The 25,204-nt window shown below is 44.4% G+C and overlaps 1 protein-coding gene across 36 annotated transcripts in view; it reads right to left on the bottom strand.

Annotated features, from left to right (window-relative positions):
* The window catches only part of PPHLN1 (periphilin 1), a 104,939-nt gene that overhangs the window by 21,504 nt on the left and 58,231 nt on the right, over positions 1-25,204 (bottom strand). For 21 of the 36 annotated variants that reach the window (XM_051850946.2, XM_070049674.1, XM_070049675.1 and 18 more), the window contains 4 exons: positions 16,249-16,305; positions 13,947-14,026; positions 9,536-9,655; positions 2,006-2,146 (listed from right to left, as the gene is read on the bottom strand). In XM_051850946.2, coding sequence (XP_051706906.1) covers positions 2,006-2,146; positions 9,536-9,655; positions 13,947-14,026; positions 16,249-16,305 — 398 coding nt within the window. The remainder of the gene's footprint in view (positions 1-2,005; positions 2,147-9,535; positions 9,656-13,946; positions 14,027-16,248; positions 16,306-25,204) is intronic. The other 15 variants (XM_070049679.1, XM_070049687.1, XM_070049689.1 and 12 more) reach the window with 3 other exon arrangements.

Genomic DNA, 25,204 nt, shown 5'->3' with positions numbered 1-25,204 from the left:
CGCACGCTGGCCAACACAGGAAGTATTTTAAATATCTAGACAAATATGGAGATTATTGAACACCAGTAACTAATAATTAGCCTTTTCAAACCTTTAGGATTTTCCAAGGCATTTGGTATAGAATTCCTAAAAATAAAATATACATAAATTTTCTAAGATTTATTTATTGATTTGACATGTAGTTATTTTTTAATTTTCAAAAATTTTATCAAGTTTTGGGAGTGAGTTTATAAAATACTAATTTGTCATTTACTAGTTTTCTGATATTTTGGTGGTTTTTGTCTTTTTGCCAATATATGCAAACTAAAGGAATCCTAGTAAAAGTACAAAATTTCCAGGAAATCTTTATTCTATGTTACAGCGCTTAAAAGGCAGAGAGACAGAATGGAATAAAAAGCAAGCAATAGTTCCAATCTCCTGGTTTACTTCCCAGGTTCGTACAAAAGCTAGGTCTAGAGTCCACATTTGGAGCCAGGCATCAAATCAAACCCAGGCACCCTGAAATGTGATCCACTGGTCAAATCCAATAGGCTACAGGTCTGCTGTCCTATTTTATAGCACGTCTAATGACAGTTTCAGTTCTCTAGTAACATCAGAATACAGTAATTCCCTTTCAGGTTTATTTTTCTTCCTTCAAGTCATTTGTCCCTGTTTTAATTGTCTTCATGGATTTTTTTCATAGCTTTGAATGGCAGATTAAAATAGAGACACAATCACACTCGCACATCAAATATAAAAACGTTTCTGAAAGTGACTGTGAAAACTGACTTCACACTAATTTTAGTGTGTACTCGTAAACTAGGATTTCGGGGATTTATGTCTGATTGGTAATTCACTGTCTCATAATCATATTGATCAACTATAACCAATAATGGATACAGACAGTGTAAACAGTAACAAAGAACAGCCCAAAATAGTAACTCTCCCAATACTTCAGCCAAGTGTCTTTTCTCCTTGAAAGAACTTCAGGTAGATGGCAAAGAGCAGTAACAGTCAGTCATTCACTCGTTCCACAATGAATCCACAGCACTGGCTCCTCAGCGCTGTGCCAGGCAAGTGAGGGCACAATCCCAGATTTCAGGACTTTCCCAAAGGCTGCCTTCTGGCTACGGCTCCACCCAGGCGAGGAGGCCGATCACTTCCACTCTCATCTAATCAGCCTTCCAATTACCAAAGAAGACAGGACGTTCCTACAAGCATCCCGAGGCTCATCACAGCAAGCATTCTGACATCAGTGGTTTGCAAGACAACTTCCTATTCGGTCTGCGTGAAAATTTCCTGCTCTTTTGTCAAGGGGTGACACAAAAAAAACTTGCAGGATTTAATTTAAACTGTGTCCTATCCAAGCAAGGGAGACAGATTTTAATCGATGTGAAAATTAGCACCTTGAGGAAAGTCTTGATTTTGTTATTATTCAGAATAATTTTTACAAGATTATGTAACAATAAAATGGCATTTACTAAAAGCTCTGAAGAGTAAAACCATAAAAAGTACACCTGTACATCATGTGACATTTAGTAAAGCCTATCACATTTTAGTTAATCCCTATAAAATTCTAAGTCTATTAGCTAGGTAAATAAAATCACTTTTAAAAAAAGATAACACTTTTCAGAAAGACATCACTAAAAATTGGATTTAAATTCTGTTCTCTACTTTTATTCTCTAATAATTGGAAAATGATTAAAGGTATATGAAAAATAAGAAATAATTCTAATACAAAAAATATCGCATGCTAATATTCTTTACAGCTTTCTATCCAATCTCGAAGAACTTAACTGCTTTGTTAGTACAGATTAGCATTTTCTCTGAAAATGAAGTCTCGCATCTCATAAACAAGGATAGGAGACCATAATGATCAAAATGACTAAAAATAAACAAAAAAAAGTCACTGTAACATCACAGACACAAAGGGAAAGAGAAACGAAATCTCTGTACTGAATACCTATCTCCATGTGCAAAGTGAGAAGAACGAAAGATGCTGTACTTCAGAAGACTGGATCCTCACCTGCTCAATCTCTTTGGTTTTGTTTGCTATTGCTTTAGAGCGAGTAGTCAGCTGACTGTCTTCAAACAGTTCCACACCGGCAGCCGTACTGGATTCAGGTTCCTCTGGGTGCTCAATGAATAACGGTGCCGTAGATTCCGCCTTGAAAAGAAATTAGCCTCCTGTCATTACTTTTTTTTTTTTTTTAAAGATTTATTTATTTACTTAAAAGGTAAAGTTACAGAGAGGCACAGGTGGAGAGAAAGGTCTTCGATCCACCGGTTCACTCCGCAAATGGCCATAACGGCTAGAGCTGTGCCAATCCGAAGTGGCTGGAGCTGGGTCAATCCGAAGCCAGGAGCCAGGAGCTTCTTCCAGGTCTCCCACCTGAGTACAGGGGCCCAAGGACTTGGGCCATCTTCCACTGCTTTCCCAAGGCATAGCAGAGAGCTGAATCAGAAGTGGAGCAGCCGGGACTAGAGCCGGCGCCCATTTGGGATGCCAGCGCTTCAGGCCAGGGCATCAACCCGCTGCGCCACAGTGCTGGCCCTGAGCCTGTTTCTTTTTTAATAATTTTTAATGAATTGCTAGGTGACAGGAACAAGATGTTTTGAATTCTGAAAGTGAGTCCCTTCTTGTATTCCTTCTAATAAGTTATTTTTGTGCACGTGCCTCTCATTTTCAGTTGGCTTTTATGTTTTAAGGTTCTATGACAAGATTGTTTACTGAGTAGTTCTGTCCTAATGTTAAATAGTGTTGGAAGAATTCTTAAAGCAGTATTTCCTCTTTGATTCTCTTCCTGTATGCTCCTTAGGCATAATGAAATTGAAGGAATTATCTTAAAAGAAGGTCAACCAAGCACTTACCCCAAATGTAATCTGCCCATTGTTACCTTTACACAGCTGTCTGAATGTTCTCCATTCCTAAAGAGAGTAATAACATGCTGGCACTGTGGCACAGTGGGCTAAGCCTCTGCTCGAGACACCAGCATCCCATATGGATGGCGGTTCAAGTCCTGGCAGCTGCTCTTCCGATCCAGCTCTCTGCCATGGCCTTCGGATCAGCAAAGCTCCGGCCACTGCAGCCATCTGGAGAGTGAACGAGTGGATCGAAGACCTCTCTCTCTCTCTGCCTCTCCTCTCTTTGTGTAACTCTGACTTTCAAATAAAAAATTAATCTTAAAAAAAAAAAAGTAAATCTCACAAAGCAGTAATGATCACTTCTTAATTTACAGCAACATTTTAATAGTAAATAAAAATTTCATACATCATTCCCTATCAATACATTAACAGTTCTGTCAATAAAAAAGGAGGAAACATACAGGAATAAAAATTAAGGTACCTCAAAAACTTCATGGACAAAATGGAATTACAAGATAATGAGTAGGGTGGATATTGTGGTGCAGCAGGGTAAGCCGCCACCTGTGATGTCTGCATCGCGGATCTGAGAGCCATATCTAAGTGTGGGTTTGGGTCCCAGGTACCCCTCTTCAAGTGTAGCTGCCTAACGTGAGTGGGGGGCAACAGCTGCTGGCTCAGTCCTTGCACACGGAAAACCTGGATGCAGCTCCCGTTTCATGGATTACACTGTGCCACCACAGTGCTACAGCCAGCAGTTGGAAGTTTGCATGTCACTGTCACTGTGTGTGTCACTGTGCATTTCAAATAATTAACAAAGAACATAATGTGCATTTGACATAAATTTTTGAAGACTCCTTGTTTCTTTTTTTTTTTTGACAGGCAGAGTGGACAGTGAGAGAGAGAGACAGAGAGAAAGGTCTTCCTTTGCCGTTGGTTCACCCTCCAATGGCCACCGCGGCCGGCGCGCTGCAGCCGGCGCACTGTGCTGATCAGAAGCCAGGAGCCAGGTACTTCTCATTCACAGAGATCCTTCGTGTAGATCATTTTTTGCCAGTGTGTTGGCGGCTTTCAACGCCTGAAATGCTCTCATGGGCTTTTTAGCCAGATCCAAATTTCTTAAGGGCTGAGTCTTAGGCCAGAATGCAATCTAGGACATCTGTCATTCTATGAGTCTGCTGTGTGGACTGCTTCCCATGTTGGATCATTCTCTGCTTTTTAATTCTATCTACTATTATTACCAGACACCTGGTCTTATTTATGTGATCCTGTTCAAACTTAATCCTATCCATATGATCAATTACACACTTAATATGATCACTTTAACACATAATATGGCATCAGTACCACCCAGCTTAATGGGATTTGGAGTACCATGGCAAGTTTTTAGCTTTACCCTTAGGGTTAAGTCTGTGGGAAAGTGTGCCAAACTGTACATCTCCTCCCTCTCTTTTTTTCTGAGATCTAATTTTAATTGGATTTAAGTGCCCATGAATAATTCTGTGTTAAGTATAAAGATGAAACCTGTTTCTTAAACCACATTTATTGACTTATTTGAAAGATTTACAGATTGAAGGAGGCAGGCTGATTATGCACCCTCCCTCCATCCTCTGGTTCACTCCCCAAATGGCTGTAACATGTGACACTGGAAAAGGCCAAACTCAGGAGCCTTGAACTCCATCAGGATCTCCTGCGTGGGTGGTGGGGCACAAGTACTTGGGTCATCCTCTATGGTGCTACCAGGAGGATCAGCCAGGGTAAGAAGTGGATCACATGGACTTGAAGTGTACTCATGTGGGATGCCAGCCGCAACAGGCAGCAGCATAACCTGCTATTTTGTAACACCAGCTCCCAAATCACCCCGTTAAAATGTAGCATTTCTCCAAGGTAACAGCCAAAAGATCTTTTTTTCTGCCTTAGACCATTAAGACCCCTCAGAATCTCTGTCAAGTATTTTCAGTAATCTTCTACTAGAGCCAAAAAGAGAAAGTTAAAACTGAACAGAGGAATGACATATATAATATGCATGATATTCAAGCATTTTATTTTATTTATTTTATTTTATTTTATTTTATTTTTTGACAGGCAGAGAGGACAGTGAGAGAGAGAGACAGAGAGAAAGGTCTTCCTTCACCGTTGGTTCACCCCTAAATGGCTGCTGTGCTGCAGCCGGCGTATGGCGCTAATCCGAAGGCAGGAGCCAGGTAATTCTCCTGGTCTCCCATGCGGGTGTGCAGGGCCCAAGGACCTGGGCCATCCTCCACTGCACTCCCGGGCCACAGCAGAGAGCTGGCCTGGAAGAGGGGCAACCAGGACAGAATCCGGCACCCTGACCGGGACTGGAACCCGGTGTGCCGGTGCCGCAGGCGGAGGATTAGCCTAGTGAGCTGCGGCGCCGGCCTTAAGCATTTTCAATTTCACTGGACTTTATACATATAAACTACAGTGTTTTCCAAATGGCTAACAACTGTACTGATGGCAGCAAGCCAAGTTGGAAACATCAGCATTTGCTCACTCTCAGCTAATCAACATCTGTGCTGCCATGGTGTTCCTGAAGCAGAGAGATCACTCTTTAAACTATGAGACACACACACATGCATGCACACACATACACACCCCTCCCCCTTATTATACAAAATGCTATTTTAGCATCAAAGGGCTTTCTGCTTTGCAGGTTATTCCATCAAACCAGACTGGACATTATAGGAACAAGGCCAAATTTCTACTTCCACTGAAGTAACTATTAGCATATTATTATTTTCCCAGCAAAATATTAATAACGTAGGACCAAGTACAAAGAACACCACTGCAATCTGCCAGCTGTGTCACTTCCAGAGTGACCAGCATCAGTCTGCCTGGACGCACACACACAGGACAAGTGACGCCCTCTGCTCACACAGCCAGCCACGGAGCCTATCTTATTAGTGACACTGCTGACAGGCTGCAGGGTTATCTACTCTCCACTAAGTCAAAATCTTGCAAGTCCTGGGTAAATGTTGGGAATAACAGAAGTTTTTAAGAGTGCCTTTCTAGATCCAATGCCAAAAAGTATTTGAGCAGTGAAGCAACACAAGGAGAACACGTACGGTCTGACAAGGGTCAGCAGTGAGATCTACAAAATGCATACGGGCCATCGCTGCAGCACGGCAGGGAAGGCTACTGCTTGTGAGGACGGCATCCCATGTGAGCACCAGTTCGTGTCCTGGCTGCTCCACTCTGATCGAGCTCCCTGTTGACAGCCCAGGAAAGCAGCAGAAGACAGCCTAAGTGTTTGGACCACTGCCACTTACATGGGAGATCTGCATGAAGCGCCTAGCTCCTGGCTTAGGTCTGTTGCAGTCCTGGCCATTGCACCACCTAGGGAACATACTATTGGATAGAAGAGCTCTTCTCCCTCTCTTTTGTTAGAGATTTATTCACTTATTTGAAAGTCAGAGATACACACAGAGAGAAGGAGAGGCGGGGTGGGGGGGTCCTTCCATCCATTGGTTCATTCCCCATTTGGCCGCAATGGCCGAAGCTTTGCTGATCTGGAGCCAGGAGCTTCTTCCGGGTCTCCCACATGCGTACAAGGCCCAAGGACCTGGGACATCTTCTACTGCTTTCCCAGGCCACAGCAGAGAGCTGGATCAGAAGTGGAGCTGCCGGGTCTCGAACCGACACCCATATGGAATAGGGGCACTTGAGGCTGTGGGTTAACCCACTACGCCAGAGTGCCGGCCCCTCCCTCTCTCTAACTCGGATTTTCAAACAAATAGACATGTCTTATAAAAAACACAAAAAATGACAGGAAGTAGAGGAGAATAAGTACTACTAATACAATTCATCCTCTCTATATAAATGAAGCCTGCATAAAGCCCTGCTAATTAAAGATAATGTATAAAGGACAGAAGAAATTAGTCTTATGCCTAACAGCAATTTATGAAAATAATAAAATTATATAAAAAGTAAAATAAAAGGCTGGCACCGCGGCTCAATAGGCTAATTCTCCACCTGCGGCGCTGGCACCCGGGTTCTAGTCCCGGTTGGGGCGCCGGATTCTATCCCAGTCACTCCTCTTCCTGTCTAGCTCTCTGCCATGGCCCAGGGGTGCAGTGGAGGATGGCCCAGGTCCTTGGGCCCTGCACCCGCATGGGAGACCAGGAGAAGCACCTGGTTCCTGCCTTCGGATCAGCGCGGTGCGCAGGCTGCAGCAGCCACTGGGGGGTGAACCAACTTTCAAGGAAGGCCTTTCTCTGTCTCTCTCTCTCTCACTGTCCTCTCTGCCTGTCAAAAAAAATAAATAAAATAAAAGCTATCATTCTAAATTATTAAAGAAAATAACCAAGATGACACAGTAAAGGACCTATTTCTTTACACCTGATTGTATACACTTTTCAATAGAACTGGCACATTATCTACCTACAGCTTGATATCCTGGATACATTTACTCAAGCTTCCGTCTAAGTATCTACTCTCATAGCTATGGCAACAAGCATATGCATACCTACTGAGACAGCTACTGTAGCAAGCATATGTGAATCTACCCTCACAGCTGCAGCAACAAGCATATGGGTATTTACTGCCACAGCTACAGTAACAAGCACAGGTGTAACCATGTAGTGTCACAGCTACAGGAACAAGCACGTGTGTATCTACTTTCACAGCTACAGAAAAAACAATATGTACATCTACTGTCACAGCTACGGGAACAAGCACGTGTGTATCTACTTTCACAGATACAGAAAAAACAATATGTACATCTACTGTCACAGCTACTGGAACAAGCACGTGTGTATCTACTGTCACAGCTACAGTAGTAAGCCTATCACTGGCATCCCATGTGGGCACTGATTCATGTCCCAGCTACTCCTCTTTCAATTTGGTTCTCTGCTTAAGGACTGTGAAAGCAGTGGAAGACAGTCCAAGTGCTTGGGCCCCTGTACCTACATGGGGAAGATCTGGAACAAAGTCCTGGCTCCTGGCTTCAGATTCAATCAACTCCGGCCACTGTGGCCATTTGGGGAGTGAGCCAGCAGAAGTAGACCTTTCTCTCTTTCACTGTCTGTAACTCTGTAACTCAAATAACTAAATAAAATCTTTAAAAAAAAAAAAAAGGTATATGAGCAAAACTGACATTAAAAATTTTTTTTCAGCTCATTTCATGAGTAAAATTGAGTCCAAAGACATCCTTGTCTTTTGGTATTTAAAACTGAAAGGTCTTAGGTGGTTAATTTCATTTCTTGAGTTCTTAATGAGATGATCTGCAGAGTTTAACATGTAGTATAAACACAGCCCATAACCCAACGTCAAATTATTTTTAGTTTTGAATTCATTAGTTTATGATTAGAAGTTTAGGATGATTTCCTGAGATACCTTTAAAAAGCAAAAGTCTATTACAGGAAATAGATAAATTTACATTTTTGAAAAACATTCTTTTATTTGAAATGTGATGACAGCAGGAGATCTTCCACATGCTAATCACTTCTAAACTGGCCACATCAGCCTAGCCTGGGCTAGGCCCAAGTCAGGAGCCAGGACTCCATCTGGGTCTCCTACCTGAATGGCAGGGGCCCAAGCACTGGGCCATCTCCCACTGCTTTCCAGTGCACTAACAGGGATCTGGATCTCACCCAGAGTAGACAGAACCCTCCTCATGAGACGTCTTAACCTGCTGCACCACAGCACGTGCCCCACTGAAGCATTTCTCTCATGCTCCATATACAACCAAGCTTTTACCCAACACTACCAATGCAGAACCAGATCCAATGAGCACCTTCTTTCCCACAAGCTCTCAGCTTCCCTCCTTTAACACTCTGCCATACATCTATAAATCAACCTCTTATTGGAAAGGAACTCGGGGCCAGTGCTGTGGTGTAGTGGGTAAAGCTGCAGTCACCAAGTGCCAGAATCCCATATGGATGCCAGTTTGAGTCCAGGCTGCTCCACTTCTGATGCAGCTCTCTGCTGTGGCCTGGGAAAACACTGGAGGATGGCCCAAGTCCTTGGGCCCCTGCAACCACATGGGCGACCTGGGAGAAGCTTCTGGTTCCTAGCTTAGGATTGGCATAGCTCTGGCCCTTGCAGCCTATTTGGGAGTGAACCAGAAGATGGAAGACCTCTGTTTCTCTCCTCTCTGTGTCATTCTTTCAAATAAATAAATAAATCTTAAAAAAAATAACACACTGAGGGGAGGGATAGTCATTAATCATTCATCTCCAGGGTCTCATATGAAGGGTATTCTCAGGAACCCGAGGTCCCAGGAAATAACTACAGGCGCACAGACCAGAGCCTGCTTTACCATCATCAAAGTTCCCACAAAGAACATGGCATCTCTAACCCACCAAAGGAGCATCGCCAGCACTGTGGCCCAATCAGAGACCTGCACATGAGCTGAACTCACACCTCTCAGCTCCAGGTTCCAAGTGACTGATCCGTGGCTCCCTAGCTCCTTGTCCTGAGCTCTGGCAATTAACACCTGCTTGTTCCTTCCACCCCAGCGTCAGCGGTTGGCCTACAGTGCGTGAGCAGATGCACCCAGGCACCTGGGGGGGGGGGGTGGTCTACAGCCCTTATTCCTGCTCTTCTTGTACTTCTAAACGATCAGAGACATTGAGACACAAGATGATGAGCAGATGCGGTCACGTGTGTGCTGAAGTGACTCCAGGTCCCCTTACATCACCTTACGTCATACTCCACTCGGCGTTCACCTTACCTCATACTCTGAAATTTCCGGCAAGTTACTTTCATCCGCCTTCTCCAGCTTCTCAGCAGCCCACTTGCTCGCGGCCTCCGCAAGTTCCTTCTCAGTGAGCCTGCTGGGCTTGTCCAGCGTCTAACAAAGACAGCAGACCTCTCAGTTACTGCTCTCAAGGCCGCCAGCTTCAAATACAAGCAGCACACCTCACGCACTCAAAGTCATAAGCCTCCAAAAAGCACACACAGGCACGTTCCAAGGAGCAGAAACAAACACACTGACAATCCATATACTAATGGCAAATAAAACACAAAGGACGGTATACTGACTTCTACTTCATAATGCTAGTTACATTCTGTAAAATAAATGATGCTAAAATCCTACCAGATGTTTACATTGTCTATTTTCATCCCACAGCTCTCTATTTTCTCTAACCACACATAATAGTAAACAAAGTAGGAGCCACAAAATTACAGACTTGTGGTTTTAAAAAAAATGTTTGTTTAAATGAAAGGCAGAGTTTCAGAGAAAGGAGAAGAAACATCTTCCACCCATGGGTTCACTCCCCAAATGCGCACAAGAGGCTGGGCCAAGCTGAAGTCAGGAGCGGAACTCCACTGGGGTCTCCCACCTGTGTGGTAGGGGCTGTGTACTTACAGCATCACACACTGCCCCCCAGGTGCACCAGCACCAGTCAGAGCCCACATGGCAGCTGGCCCATAATGCCCACCCCAGACCCGTGTTTTATTTCAGACTAGTCACTTGGCAGGCCTAAGACAATGCAACAAAATAGGGTAAATAATGCTCAATTTACATAAATTGTGAAAACTAAGAGGTCACAGACCTCAAAGTTCTAGAAAAATGCTTGGAACTTCAGTTTTTCTTTCTTTTCCTTATTTGTTGATATGAATCTACTACACTAAAACATTTCAGGAAGATCAATCACTTCATGGGGATCAATATAAACATGAAGAAAATAAAAGGTCTTTTCTGGATCATCTATTTAAATTTCCACAATATTAAGGCTTATGCTACAGAATAAGAGGTAAAACTGTAAAACAAAAATTTCTTTCCGTAGCGTCCTATGGTAACTCTGTCTGCAGAGAACACAGTTTGTTTTGTTTTTTGTTTTTTTTGTTTTTTGTTTTTGTTTTTTTTTTTTTTGACAGGCAGAGTTAGACAGTGAGAGAGAGAGAGACAGAGAGAGAGGTCTTCCTTCCATTGGTTCACCCCTAAAATGGCTGCTACAGCGGGCGCTATGCCCATCCAAAGTCAGGAGCCAGGTGCTTCCTCCTGGTTTCCCTTGCGGGTGCAGGGCCCAAGCACTTGGGCCATCCTCCACTGCCCTCCTGGCCCACAGCAGAGAGCTGGACTGGAAAAGGAGCAACCGGGACAGAATCCAGCACCCAACCGGGACCAGAACCCGGGGTGCCGGCGCTGCAGGCAGAGGATTAGCCTAGTGAGCCTCAGCGCCAGCCGAGAATACAGTTTCATATTATAGGCCTTGTCACTCCAAACTTAGATGCCATCTCTTCTCTGACAGCAGAAATACAATTCCTCCCCATAGCTATTATCATTTAAAAAGTATTCTCACATACCAAGACAAAAAAGCATTCAAATTTAGTAGAATGTAATGAAGTGAGGTGGATTAAGTTTTATTACTTCAACTGGTAAACACTCCTAATGCCTCTGATATAGACTTTCTCTTCCCCTTAGCAGTTCCTCTGAGTGACACAAAGGTCAAGCCGGGGCAGAGACATGATCAAAGTTAACAGGCAAAGTACCCCAGAGACCGGAGAACACCAGCGCCATCTCAGAAAACACAGTGGCTCCTCTCACTGAGCAAGCACAGGAAGGCCACAGCACTGTGAACCAGTCAGCGGCCCACGCGCCAGCTGACCATATCCTGCTCATCCCAACTCTGAACTCTAAGGTACACCACCTTCAGACCCCAGTGAACCCGCCTCCTCTCTCTGTGCACTGCAAGAGGACTCCAACACTGCATACCGGCGACCCGCTAACTGCACGCCGGGGGAGTGGGCCTAGTGTTGGAGCCGCTGTCAAACAGCAGCAACACGTCCACATCGAGTTGTGGGGCAGTACATTGTCTCACGTGAAACACACTGAAGGTATTACAAAACATCCTCGGAAAACAGAATTTAAAGCTAAGTCTTTTGGAGCAAAAAAGTTTTTGAATTCCATTGCATTTGAGAAGATTCTGCAAAAAGTGCATGGAAAGTATGTATTATGACAAAACTATGCAAATATTTCAATTTGAGAGGTAAGAAGTAAATAAATTCTAATTCCATTTGTTCGATGAAGCAAATAAGAATGATTTATGATTTATTTTCATTTATTTGAAAGCCAGAGAAGGAGAGAGAAAGATAGAGATGGAGCTTCCTCTGGCTGGTTCACTCCCCAATGCCTGCCAATAGCCAGGGCTGAGCCAGGGGGAAGCCAGAGCTGGAATTCCATTAAGGTGTCCCGTGCAGGCAGCAGGAACCCAGCTACCAGAGCCATCATCCGCTGCCTCCCAGCATGCATTAACAGGAAGCTGGATCCACAGCAGAGCAGCTGGGACCCAAACAGTGCCCTGATACGGGATGTATGCCTCAGCTTTGCTTCACAACGCGCCCTCCTGCTGTGAGATGCTTATTTAGAGAAAACGTAGACCTCTATATCCATGGGCAGGAAGGGCTCTGAAAAGCTGTCCTTGTATAAAAAGAACTAACTTTTCATCTATCTGCTAAGGAAAGAAAGCAACGGAAGCCAACAGAGACCCTGAGATCCTCCAGCTCAGCCCAGAAACATTTCACACAGCAGACTAGGGGTCAGACACTTGGACCAGAACGAAACCACCACAGAAGGTCTTCATAAAGTTTCTGCCTGGGGCACACTGACTACGGGCAAGGGGGTATCTGCTGAAAGCAAAGTTGTAGACCAGAAGCAAAACAGACATCGACATGAGGAAGCAGAAATCTACTATGAACCTAATCTTTCTATCATCTCTCACTACACCTGGACCCTTGAAGTACCTTTGGGAGCAAGAGTTGGACAGCCCAGCCCACATCGAAGCACCTGCAACCCACTCCCCGGTCTGGCTGGTGACTCCAGCTTCCTGCCAATGTGCAACGTGGGAGGCAGAGGTGACAGCACAAGTGGCTGGGTTGCTGCTCCTTGTGTGGGAGACCAGCACTGTATGCCTGGCTCCTGCTCTGACCTGGCATGTGCAAGGACAAGCCCTGACAGAAATGGGAGTCTGAGGCTGAGCCAGCAGGTGGGAGCTCTCTCAGTCTCCCAAACTAATAATTAAAAAAAAAAAAAGTTATCCACAGCTACCATCAGGCAAAGGAAACAAGGAGCTATACTTTCTCAATATAGAAAACAAAGTTAAATTTAAAATTCTGATTTTAACCCACTGTGCTACAGTGCCATCCCCAAAAATTCTGATGCTAGCACCCCATTTTCAGACATGTGGTCTATGCAACAGAAATACAAAAAATAACATGAAACTACCAGACAAAAACGGCTAAAATTCACTACGGCTTTCTCTCATTAAACAAAGCACAAAAATTACAGGGAACATGAACTTCATGTAAAATGACTTAATTTTCATGAGCAGGTACTATGAGTTGTAGGTACCTTTGTCACTGTCTGACAAGAAAAACAAAGCCAGTTTTTCAGGTAGGTAAGGCCTCGGGTGCAGCTGTGCCAGAACCAGGAAATCCAATCAGTTACTGTTGGAGGCTCAGGGTCTAGAATCCTGGCATTTGAGGAGTACAGTAGTATAAGCTGTCCCTGAACTCCTGGTACTTACCAAGCAAATTATTCTTGATGGAAAGACAAAGAATTCACAGACCGAAGAACAAACAGAAGTGGGAAAGAAGTGACAGTAAGAAAAGTTATGGCCAGAAGCAAGGGTGTGGTGTCACAAAGGAACCTGTGGTTCAGCCTCGCCCCAAAGCTTTCATCTCTGAGGATCAGAAGCACAGTATGCGGAGATGAGAATGACACAGCAAAGAGGAACTGCGTCCTTGAAACAACCACGCCCCTTCTGAGCCATCAGTGTGCTACAGCATGGAGATAGGAACACAGCCCTGTCTTCTAACCCGGGATCACACACAGATGTCAGGTCTCTGGCTATGCCCCAACTCCACACCCTAACCCCGGCACAGTCTACAAACCTGCCCACCTGCAAATTCACCTCCTCTTGGCTATGGTCGTGATGAACCGAGACTACAGCACTAACCATTAATTTTTAGCAAAACCTATGGAAAAACTGTATGTGAAACGCTCAGTTACTCTGGTAGCTATTTCACACTGCAAATCTGCCCTACAGGTATGACCATACAGAGCAAACGCATCTGTAGCACAGTCCATCTCATTTACACTGTCATTCTTCTCAACTGATTGCAGAAGCAGAACAAACCTTTGCTGAAGGCACTGTTGAAGAACTTGAGGGCGAAGTGTCTCTTGATGTTTTCAAAGACTGGACGGCTCTCTCTTTACCTAGATAAGAAAATATGAGATGCAATCTTCTGGTTCATTTGCTTTCAGCTAAGCAACCAGGGGGAGGACACACAGACTTCAGTTTATCACGGAAACCTTCCTTCATATTAAATATATTCCTATCGAAGACCACATGCTGACGCCACTGAAACTCTGAAGTAACCCAGAAGCCAAGGACATCCCACAGGGCAGAGCAGTGCAGTGCAGTCAGCAAACAGGAGCCACAGAAAGGGCCTTGTGAAAGGCAAAGCGCATTCTACAGCCAGGAGGGCTTCCTCTGCCGTGTTCCTCAATGCTCACTTTCAGTGCATCACCGTAACGAGAAAAGGGTGGCTCTGGCAGTCCCTGTGTAGGCGCCAGCAGAGCACAGCGAACTCAGGGGTGGCTCATGGAACGATGCACACAGCGCATCTGGCAGACCTCCCCGAAATGCTTAGGACGTTTTGGAAAAGAAAATCAGAAAATGGTTTATTTGAAACACCGATCCAGTGCCTGGAATGACGTGTTCCCAAACATTTGCTACTTGGTTAAAACCAAATCTGTACAAAATAGTCAGTCATCATCACCTTTTGTCACTTAGGAAACTTCATAGTGCTCTATATATACCATTTTTTATAGATACTTAACCTACAAGTACATTTAAACAATATATATTAGCAGGTTCACAATCAAAAATTATGTATAGCTCAATTATCTTAAAAATCAGTAACACTAAACTGTTATTCATAGAAAATCATTTCATAAATTTTCTGTTTGTGTTAAGTATAACGTATTATCAATCCCCTGCTCTTAGTTGCTGGGAAACTAAAACCAAGTAACACGGAGAAGAAGAGAAAAGGACACCAAGTTCGGGTCTCGCAGAAGCTGGTCAAGCCTGAAGGTTAAGGCGAGGAAAGCAGTCAAAAGCCAAAGCAGAGACGCAGCTCCCAGCTTCAAAGTGCTCATCAGCTCCTCGCGCCACAGCCGAGACGGTGAACGAGACCTCTTCCTGGTATCCTGGCCACTCACAAGGTGTTTGGTAGACCAGAGGCTCAGAGTGGGACACTTCTGTACCATTGTGTACAGACACCTGGCATTGTGAAGCTACCTTTAATGGTCACAAGAGGTCACACCACCACTCGCACACAGCGAAACAAAAGCAAGCGATGCCACATGCCCCTTTCAAGAGGTATGAGACCTACAACAGAATTATCTAGCTGCAAAGGCCAACAGCACTGAGGTGGACAAAGCTGGATCCAGCCTGAGTATTCTAAGCTTGAAACACTAGCAGGTCTTAAAACGACACAGCACTAGAAGGTGGCAGCAAAGCTCTTGTATACCAAAAAGAATTCAAAGAAAAATGACACAAACCATCACTACATCCCCAAATGGCCAAGAACATGTTTTATTTCACCAATTTTTACTGTGTTGCCACTAACCATGGCAAATCAATAGCAGAGCTCCTAGGCAAGAAGTATTATGGCTTAGCCAATTCCCAGGAGACATAGCCTACTCAGCTGGAGACCTTATACACAGAGCAGGCACTCAAAAACCAAGCACCAAGATGATCTTTCTACCGCGAGGACCAATAACCTTTTTGTGACACGCACATCAGCAGCCCTCTGAAATAGGCAGCGACTGGGGGCCAATCAGCCTAACACACTAGCTTCATTAAAGGCTCAAATGCAGGCTAGACTCTCATACATGCCTGTCCAGGCAGCTGTTAACAAAGTCTTCCTTAGTGATTCCTTTATGAACAGGAGCCAGAGCTACAACCAGGGCCAGCAAGGTTCCCAAGTGCAGTCTTAGACTCTTTCCTGATTTCAGAGGATCCAAGGCTAATTTAAGTGGCTATCAAGCGATCTGTGCAGAAGCCCAGGGACATCAAAGGTAGGGCAGGAAGCTTACCACATGTACACACATATTCACATATGCCTGCTGCAGAGTGAGAGGGACAGGAGAGAAGCAGATGATACCAATGGCAGAAGCAAGAACAGAGAAGTTAACAGGAATCTACGGCCCTGACTGCCAATGGTCTATCTGCTGTACAAGTCTCAGCCTGCGGGGCACAGCAGATCGACAATCAACCCCAGATTCCCCAAACCTACTCCGTACTCTGCCTCTGACAACAGACAAATGGGAGCAACCCCTCACATCTCCCTCTTCCATAACCTCTGGCGTGACAGTGATGTGAGCCCCCAGCCCCTTGATAAGCCCAAATCAAAATCTAGCTCCACACTCACCTCTTTCTGGCTTTCCTTCATTCTGCCGTTTGTAGAAGGTACCAGCACGCGCGGGCTCTAGGGAAAGGCGGGCAGGGAGGAATTAACACCAACACCCCTGTGCCCAGGAAGAGTAAGAAGAGAAAGCAGAGGTCGGAGAGACAGAAACGGGGACTTCTGAGTATCTGCTGTTGACCCTAATTCTTTCCAACCCAGCACAACTGAAGAGGAGTAAGAACAAGAGGAAAATCTCTTTCCATCACGAGAGTCCTAAGGATGCCACCCTCAATATGCCTCCGCAGCGTATTTTCAGATGGCTTTTCAGAGACTACAGACACAACAGAGGCTCTCAAACACTGTCCCACAAAAGAAACTCACATTAGTCCACACTGCAAACAGCAGGTGCACGCAGAGGCTTTCTCTGAGGCCTCTTTGATCGCCTACAGATCCATCTGGGAAAAACCATTTTCAAAAGACAGGAAACTCAGTCAGAGATTCCACCCAACCAGGCAGGCTCTCACGGCAGGCACCCATTTCTCCCAGGGCAGACTGCATGAGCAGATGAGAATCTTGAATTCGCATGACTCCCTCCCCATCGGGAGCGCCAATGTTACATAATCTACAGTCACGTGGCTTTTTCTTGAGTCCTGTATCTTGTGAGACTCCCATGTGTACACAGGAACAAACTTGTGTCTTATCCTGCTGAACCATGTACGGTTCAGACTCAACTACAGATCCTTCAAGGATTAGAGGGTGGTCTGAAACTGCCCTATAAACAGCAGAAGCTAACTCAAGTGTGACAATGACTCCGTCAAGGACGACACAGGTAGAAAGGAGAAAAGGAACATAGCAAATCAGACACTGGAAAGTGAGTGAGAACAGCATGCTGTCTTCATCACTACAAGGACCTCACCTGATCCCCCGCCTCCTCCCCCATCCTGGAAAGTAGACATTCATAAAGGATCTCGCTTCCTCCCTCTCTCACACACAGCTGCACCCATCTAAGACCTTCACCTAATGCCATGCAGAAAGTTGACATTTGTAAAGGATCTCTCTCATACACAAACTCCTTGTATAATCAATCACCTCTCACTCTCACTCTCTCTCACTCACACACACACACACACACACGCGCGCGCGCGCAAACAAGGTGTTCCACTTATCTAGCTCACTGCTGAAGTGCCTAGTAAGGCAGCAGAAGATGCCCAAGCCATCCCACATAGAAAACTCAGAGTACCTGGCTCCTGGCTTCAGTTTGGCACTGCCCCTGCTGCTGCAGCCAGCCATTTGGGACCTGACCCAGCAGAGAAAAGCTCTCTCACTCACTCACTCTCTCAATGCATTTCAAATAAATAAACTTCAATAGGAAAAAAAAATGAAAGATGTATCACAACCGGAAATCAGGAACACTGGGACAGCTTTCAAAACATCAGTCTGACTTGCTCTCAACAGAAAGCCAAATACTAAATTGTGCTGATTCCTCTTAGGCAAACTGTCTCATATTGAATTGTCTCCATTAAAAAAAAAATCCAGTCACTGTTTTGACAGAACTTCTAATTATTTAGAAGCATTTGGCTTCTTTACCTACAACCTCTAAAGGATGCAGGTGCAATCAGCTTTCTGTGTCGTCTGAATACACTCATCAAGGCCTCAGATATCTTCCTGAGAAGCGAACTCAATTTTTTTTTCAAATCCTCCTGCTATAGACCCCAATTTCCCTGCTTTCCTGAGAAAATACCGCTTTTTCAGAACTGCTCTGAAACACCTTCCCAGACACTGCCATGCACACGGGATGCAGCTGAGGGTCTGGCCAAGCACCCCACCAGTGTCTCGGCTGAGCACCGCGCAGACACGCCTTTACTCCAGAGCCTGGTGATGCACGATGCTCTCACGCACAACTCAGGCTGCCGTTCTCCTGTCCTTGCTTTATTTTATCTAAAATTCTTCAGCTTTGTTGAGCCTACTTTACTAGGTGTTTACTGCATTATCCAGCCTAAAATTCTTTCTCAAATCAACAGACAAGCCTCTCTCCCTCTTTCTCTGTTACTTTTTCAAGTAAATAAATCTAAAAATAAACTCCAAATAAGGAAGAATGAAAGCAACAAAAAAAGGAAAATTCAGAAAGGAGCATTTGGAAATGAAATTCCAATCCGAATAAACGAATAGCTATAAACAAAAAGAATGGTCCTGGAGTTAGGAGGGCTTGATTTACGATTTTCTGACTTTGGGATGGTGCAAACGTGGCATGCTTTCAGCGGAAACCACATTTTCATCTTCAATTTTGACCTTTTCCTGGATTAATGGTGCAGTGATGTCAGTCAGCGCTGTGATGGCAGGGGAAAGCCACTGGCACCCCTCACAGGACTGTGCTGTTAAGCCATGGTACCTAGCAAGCTAGGGGCACTAAATGTGTTTTGCATTTTCCACGCACAGTTTGTTAGCATGGAATTCCACCACAGGCAGGATACCATCTACACAGTTTCCACACATAAGAAATAACAGTTCTCTCATTGAGGTGAATTGAAAACTTGGAGAAGCAGCTTAAAGCTCAAAAAAAAAAAAAAAAAAAAAAAAAAAAAACAGAAAGAAAGCTATGCAAGTTTCAAAGGATTTCTTAGGTCAATGAATATAAAAACTGAATGCAGGCCGGCCTCGCGGCTCAATAGGCTAATCCTCCGCCTGCGGCGCCGGCACACCGGGTTCTAGTCCCGGTCGGGGCACCGGATTCTGTCCCGGTTGCCCCTCTTCCAGGCCAGCTCTCTGCTGTGGCCCGGGAGGGCAGTGGAGGATGGCCCAATCCCTTGGGCCCAACACCTGCGTGGGAGACCAGGAGAAGCACCTGGCTCCTGGCTTCGGATCAGTGCGATGTGCCGGCCGCAGCGTGCCAGCCGCGGCAGCCATTGGAGGGTGAACCAACAACAAAAGGAAGACCTTTCTCTCTGTCTCTCTCTCTCACTGTCCACTCTGCCTGTCACCAAAAAAAAAAAAAAAAAACACTGAATGCAAGGGCTGGCACTATGGCACAGAAAGTTAAGCTGCCGCCTGCAGAGCCAGCTGGGACCAGTCTCAGCTGCTCCAGTTCTAATCCAGCTCCCTGCTGATGGTCTGGGAAAGCACTGGGAAAATAGCCCAAGTCCTTGGGCTCTTGCCACCCATGTGGGAGACCCAGAAGAAGCTCCTGGCTTCAGCTGGACCCAGCCCTGGCCATTCTGGACATTTGGGGAGTGAACCAGTGGGTGGAAAATCTCTCTATCCATAATTCTGCTTTTCTTTAAAAAAAAAAAAAAAAGAAAAGAAAAGAAAAAAAAAGCTGAATTCAAATCTGGTATTGTTTCAGAAACACACTTTCTTCCTGCTGAGTGCAATGATTAACCAAGCAGATCATCCTACACTACTGAGTGCTACTCACTCTCTGTAACGCGTGTAGAAGCACAGGGCAGTGCAGAACAAAAAAATGGACACCCTCACCTCAGATGGTAACATTAGGGGCTATGCCCTATGACGACTCAGTACAAATCTCAGCAAACACCTATGTCTGAATGAAGTGTGATCATGAAACCAATTCCACAGCACTGGAAGTATACATATCTCCTAATGCCTGAAGTGCTGAAAGAGAAATTAAGGTAGGAACAAATCAAGATGCGGCTACACCAAGAATGAGAAAACGATTTGCTTTCCTGGATCATGGACACAGATAAGGAATCTGGGATTCTTGGTTAGGAAGGACATGATCTCAGCAATCTCCGTTTATTCAGCAAAGTATCTGACAGGGCGCTTGCGTGTGGCACAGTGTGGGTGCTTGGGACACCCACGTCAGACGTGTTCCAGCTTTTCTGCTTCACAATGAGGCAGTCCCCTGCTCATGTACACTTTGTGAGCAGCAGGTGATAGACAGTTCAAGTATTTCAGTCCCTGCAGTCTACATTGGATCAGGGCTCCTGGCACTGGCAACGCCCAGCCCCGGCTGTTACGGGCAGCAGACAGAAGATCATTCTACATCTTTCTCTGACTCTAAGTGGAAGGGGGGGGCGGGGGGGCACGAAAGGGAGAGATAAAAGAAAAATGTTCTTTTGTTAAACACACCAAAAAAATGACAGGGAAAGTAAAATCAGAGAGGTGGAGAGAGCTCTGCACTACCTCTGCTTTCTTGAGACCCAACATTAGGAGGTCATCAATACAAAACCTGAAATAACATCCTACAGACTATTTGGAAGTACTCTTCTGAGCAGAGCTCACCACAGTACATTTTCCAAAACATCTGTTCACTATCTATTTATTTAATCTTAGAGAGAGAGACAGCTCCCAGCTGCTGGTTCACTCTCCATATTACAATAGTTGGACTGGGCTGAGGCAAACAGAGAAGTCAGAAGGCCAGAGCACAGACTCAATCCAGGTCTCTCTTCACCCCAAGGGCACCCATTGGCAGGAAGCTGGAATCAGGAGCAGCATCAGGACCTGGACCTAGATACTCCCATATGAAGAGGGCATACTAAGCAGCATCTAAACTGGTAGGCCAAACGCCTACCCAGTGCTGACTTAAATATCAAAGTATCACAGGACACAATTGCTTGCACCTCAGAGGACACATGAAATACCAAAACAAGGATGAGATAAAATGCCCACCCACACAGCATGAATCAGTCACTATTTTACAACCTGGACCAATCAGATGCCAGAAGAGGTACAGCTGTCCTCCTAGGGAAGTCACTATGGATTTCCCAGCAAGTAGCTTGTATTACAAAACTGCTCATCAGCTCCATAATAGCCAAAATGAGTTAACACACCAAGATCTTGCCCAGTGTACCAGATGAAACTTCAGGGACCCCACATGGACACCTCATCCAGCAACACTCCCCACTCCTTCAGATGGCCTACTGAGTCGACTACCTTTGTCTTCTGACCCAGGGCTTAAACTCGGAGGGCAGGTACTAGGTCTGTCTTGCTTTGCAAACAATCTGGACACAAATACAGTGGCTTTCAAACCAAGAAACACAACGATATTTGGCTGCTAGGAGAAGAGCAGTGTTCCCTCTCAACAGGGCGGCTGGTATACCCGACCTGGTGGGAAAGCCTGATTTCCGGATCCCCACTCCATCTCAAATCAGTACAAAGCCCTCCTCTCTAAAAGCAAAGCTACACAGTAAAATTGTACCACACCTCAAACTCAATCACAGCCCGTACACTTCAAGGCATCTTCTTTTGCCATTACAATGAAATTCAATTATGGATTCAACTTAAAAATATTTGTATCAAAATACTATTTTCAGTTATTACATATTTTAGTTACATTTGAAGATCTATTATGAAAAAGTATTAAATGCTGATGAAGAACAGTCTTCCTTTAAGACATTCTCTTCTCAATCACGAATGATGGCATCAAGAAAATTGGAGGAGACTCAACAGTTACAGGAAACAGGCTGATAAAAACAATAAACCTGCAAACCTTCCAAAATAATTGTACTTAAAGAATTCACCTAAAGTGTTACATTGCTTCATTAATGAATGAGTGCCCAAGCAACTGTTTATAATAAATTAACAAAGCAATTCTAAGTATGTACATAATCAATCCAAAGAGGCACAGTGCACTTACAAAAACCAAATAGTGAAGAAGTGACATCCCTGCTTTGGAAGTGGAAATGCTTTGTAACTTCAGTTTTGAGAAAGTTCCTGACAAAGTCTCTCATGAGACCCTCAAGGGGAAATGAAGATAAGAAAATAAAAACAGAGAGGACACCTGGCTGAGTATAAGCAAACATTCATGGAAAAAGGCTGAGATTCACAGAGAAAAAGCTTTAACGATTTATAGACAGGGCCTTATGCTACTCAAAAAGTATATTTACAAGACTAATTTATTTATTAGAAAGGCCAACAGACAGAAATGGACAGAAATCCTCCACCTCATGGTTCACTCCACAAATGTCCACAACATCCAGGGCGGGGCCAGGCTGAAGTCAGAAGTTAGAAATTCATTCCAGGCCTCCAACTTGGGTCCCAAGAACCTAAGTACTGAGGCCATGACCTGCTGCCTCAGGTGCATTAGCACAAGTTGAGTTTTAGGGGGAGTACCTGGGATGTGAAACAAATAAGATGTTGGTCGCCTAAGCATCAGCACACCCGATGCACCACTACACCTACTCCACATGATTATTAAAATACAAAACAACACACTCACTCTTAATCAGCAGACAAAGCACTGGTTCTTGGCAGGCAGTAACATACGAGATCTCCATGGAGACAAAAATAAACCCTGTTAGTTAAGTGAAATTTTGCATTCCTATGTACTTTTCTTACTGCATTAAAGACAAACAAGCACATGAACTTGTGTATTTCAAGAGGCACTATGTTTAACAGCACAAAACTTGTCTAACAGCATGTGAAAGGTTCAAGTTTCATTCAGTCATGACCTCCATGTGACCAACAAGATGCACGCGGTAGCTCAGCAACTTAGGCCAGTGCTTTCGAGCCTGTCTCCCGTGCAGAGAGTACAGTTCACGCACTGGCTGCTCCCACAGCTGACCCAGCTTCCCACTGTGGCTCGGAGGCAGCTCCTGTGTGGGGTGCCCAGATGGAGAGCCTCTCTCCTGGCTCGGACAGACGCAGAGTTGTTGCAGACACTGGGGGAGTGAGCCAGCGGCTGGTCGATCTGCCCCTCTATTCGTCACTGCTTTCCATATATTTTCTATCTAAATACATCTATGACAAAGTATAAATAAATAAATAAGGGTCAAGAATAAAATGTGTTGCCAAAATAAAGTTCACTTCTGGCATCACAAATGAAAAGAAACCAAAAGACCTGAAAAACATATCAAACACAAAAATAGCAAAAGCAGTCGATGTATTCAAACCTAAGAAAAGTCATGAAAAATATGATCATATTCGTTCAATGCATCAAACGTTCTATCAAAAGAGTGTCTTTTATGTATAGGACTTTAAGACAGTAACTAGTGTTAAGCATATAGTATAAAAAAGTATTTGCATTCATAAAGAGCTATACAAAGAATGAGCTGGATTGGGATATAATAAATTTATCACAAGAAGTATTTTAACAACTGAATGTAGGAGAAGGAACTGAAGTGATTCTGGTGTCACTTCTAATCATCTTATCCTAAACAAAAGTGAAAATAGTATAGGATAGGCAAACAATGCGATTCCTATCAAAAGGGGGAAGAAAAAAGAAAATACTTGAGAAAGAGTTCGCAAATGAAGAAATACAGAGATATATTAACGGGAATAAAAGTAAACTTCAACTAAATGGATACAAGGTATAGATTACCAAATAATTTTAAGTAAAGAAGTAGGATAAACAAGGAGAAAGGCTGCACTGTTAGCATATGAGCAGGAAGAGCAGAGACTATTTTTTACAAGAGCCCAACTAAGTGAGAGTCAGAAAATTCATACAAATGAAGGGCAAGACACAAACAACACTTTCAAGGTTTTGAGTTTGAGGTGGTACCAAATACCACAGGATTGACCCAAAAGGTTAAGCAGAGTAAATTTAATTGTATGTGTGTTCATGTGTGTGTTTCTGTGTGTATGTGTGAACACAAAATGGGAATCTGGTAGTTGAGATAAAGAAATAGTAAAATCATTCTGTGGCTTACAATTTAGTACATCAGATAACCAGATGAGATATTAAGTGCATGTAAGAATTATGAAGAATAGTTCTTAAACAGTTGCAGAGGTTAAACCACATTAAAATAAGTGAAATTATAATTTAAATTATGAAGAAAAAATAAAAAGACAAATTAAAGAATTAGAAAATTAAAACTGTTATTTGAACCTGTTATTTATATTTATTAAAACATTTAAAATCTGCCAAAAGTTCAATTTCCAACATAAAACTAAATTTTAACACACTAATTAATGTGCTAAGTCTCTAATAACCGAAGGACCCCCCTTCTCAGTTCTGTGAAGAAAAGCAAAGTGTCATCAATATTTGTGAGATGTAGCTATGAAGCAGTAAGTATCATAAATATGTGAAATAATTACTTTTTCATTTGCTGTTTTTAAACAAGACTTCATTGTTTTTTTACAAGATGGTCTTTCTTAACTGCAGTGAAAACATGAAAGGAACATAGAACACACGTTTAAAGCACAGCCCAAGTAATGAAGCAGTTAACCCACATAGGGGGTAAACACTTTCCCAGAACAAGACTTCTCTGAAGTAAAAAGCATTATTTTCAAAGTTCAATGACTAAAGAAAATAAACACGCAGGCACCAACTGGGTCCCTTCTGCTTCACTCAGTTTGTACCCCTACTTCAGTCTCCCAACTTGGCTGCCTTCTCATTACTGCAGCCACAGAGGTACCGGCCTTCAGAGGACGGAGCAGAGGGACCTGCCACAGCAGCTCGGAGGTACCGGCCCTCAGAGGACGGAGCAGAGGGACCTGCCACAGCAGCTCGGAGGTACCGGCCTTCAGAGGACGGAGCAGAGGGACCTGCCACAGCAGCTCGGAGGTACCGGCCCTCAGAGGACGGAGCAGAGGGACCTGCCACAGCAGCTCGGAGGTACCGGCCTTCAGAGGACGGAGCAGAGGGACCTGCCACAGCAGCTCGGAGGTACCGGCCCTCAGAGGACGGAGCAGAGGGACCTGCCACAGCAGCTCGGAGGTACCGGCCTTCAGAGGACGGAGCAGAGGGCACCTGCCACAGCAGCTCGGAGGTACCGGCCCTCAGAGGACGGAGCAGAGGGACCTGCCACGGCAGCTCGCCCGGTGACAGTGCGCGTTCCTCCACAAAGGCTCTGGCTGCCCAGCAAGAGAAGACGCTCTCCGTTGCCTGGACAACTGGAAAAATACCTCAAATTCGCGGTAACTGCTTTTAGAATCTTCTCTGCAAGCTGTCAAGGCTCCCTTTCTTTTTCGGATTTTGCAATGGACTCCACAATCACTTTCCAAAGACGCCTTCTTCCTCTTTTTATGCCATGCACATTCAGGAAAAAAGGTTTTAGGTGTCTAGCTACCTCTGTGTCTCTAA

The sequence above is a fragment of the Oryctolagus cuniculus genome, chromosome 9 (genome assembly GCF_964237555.1).
Source record: "Oryctolagus cuniculus chromosome 9, mOryCun1.1, whole genome shotgun sequence".
Classification (NCBI taxonomy): domain Eukaryota; kingdom Metazoa; phylum Chordata; class Mammalia; order Lagomorpha; family Leporidae; genus Oryctolagus; species Oryctolagus cuniculus.
Note: the sequence above shows the minus strand (reverse complement) of the source record. Positions and strands in the feature narration are given on the sequence as shown.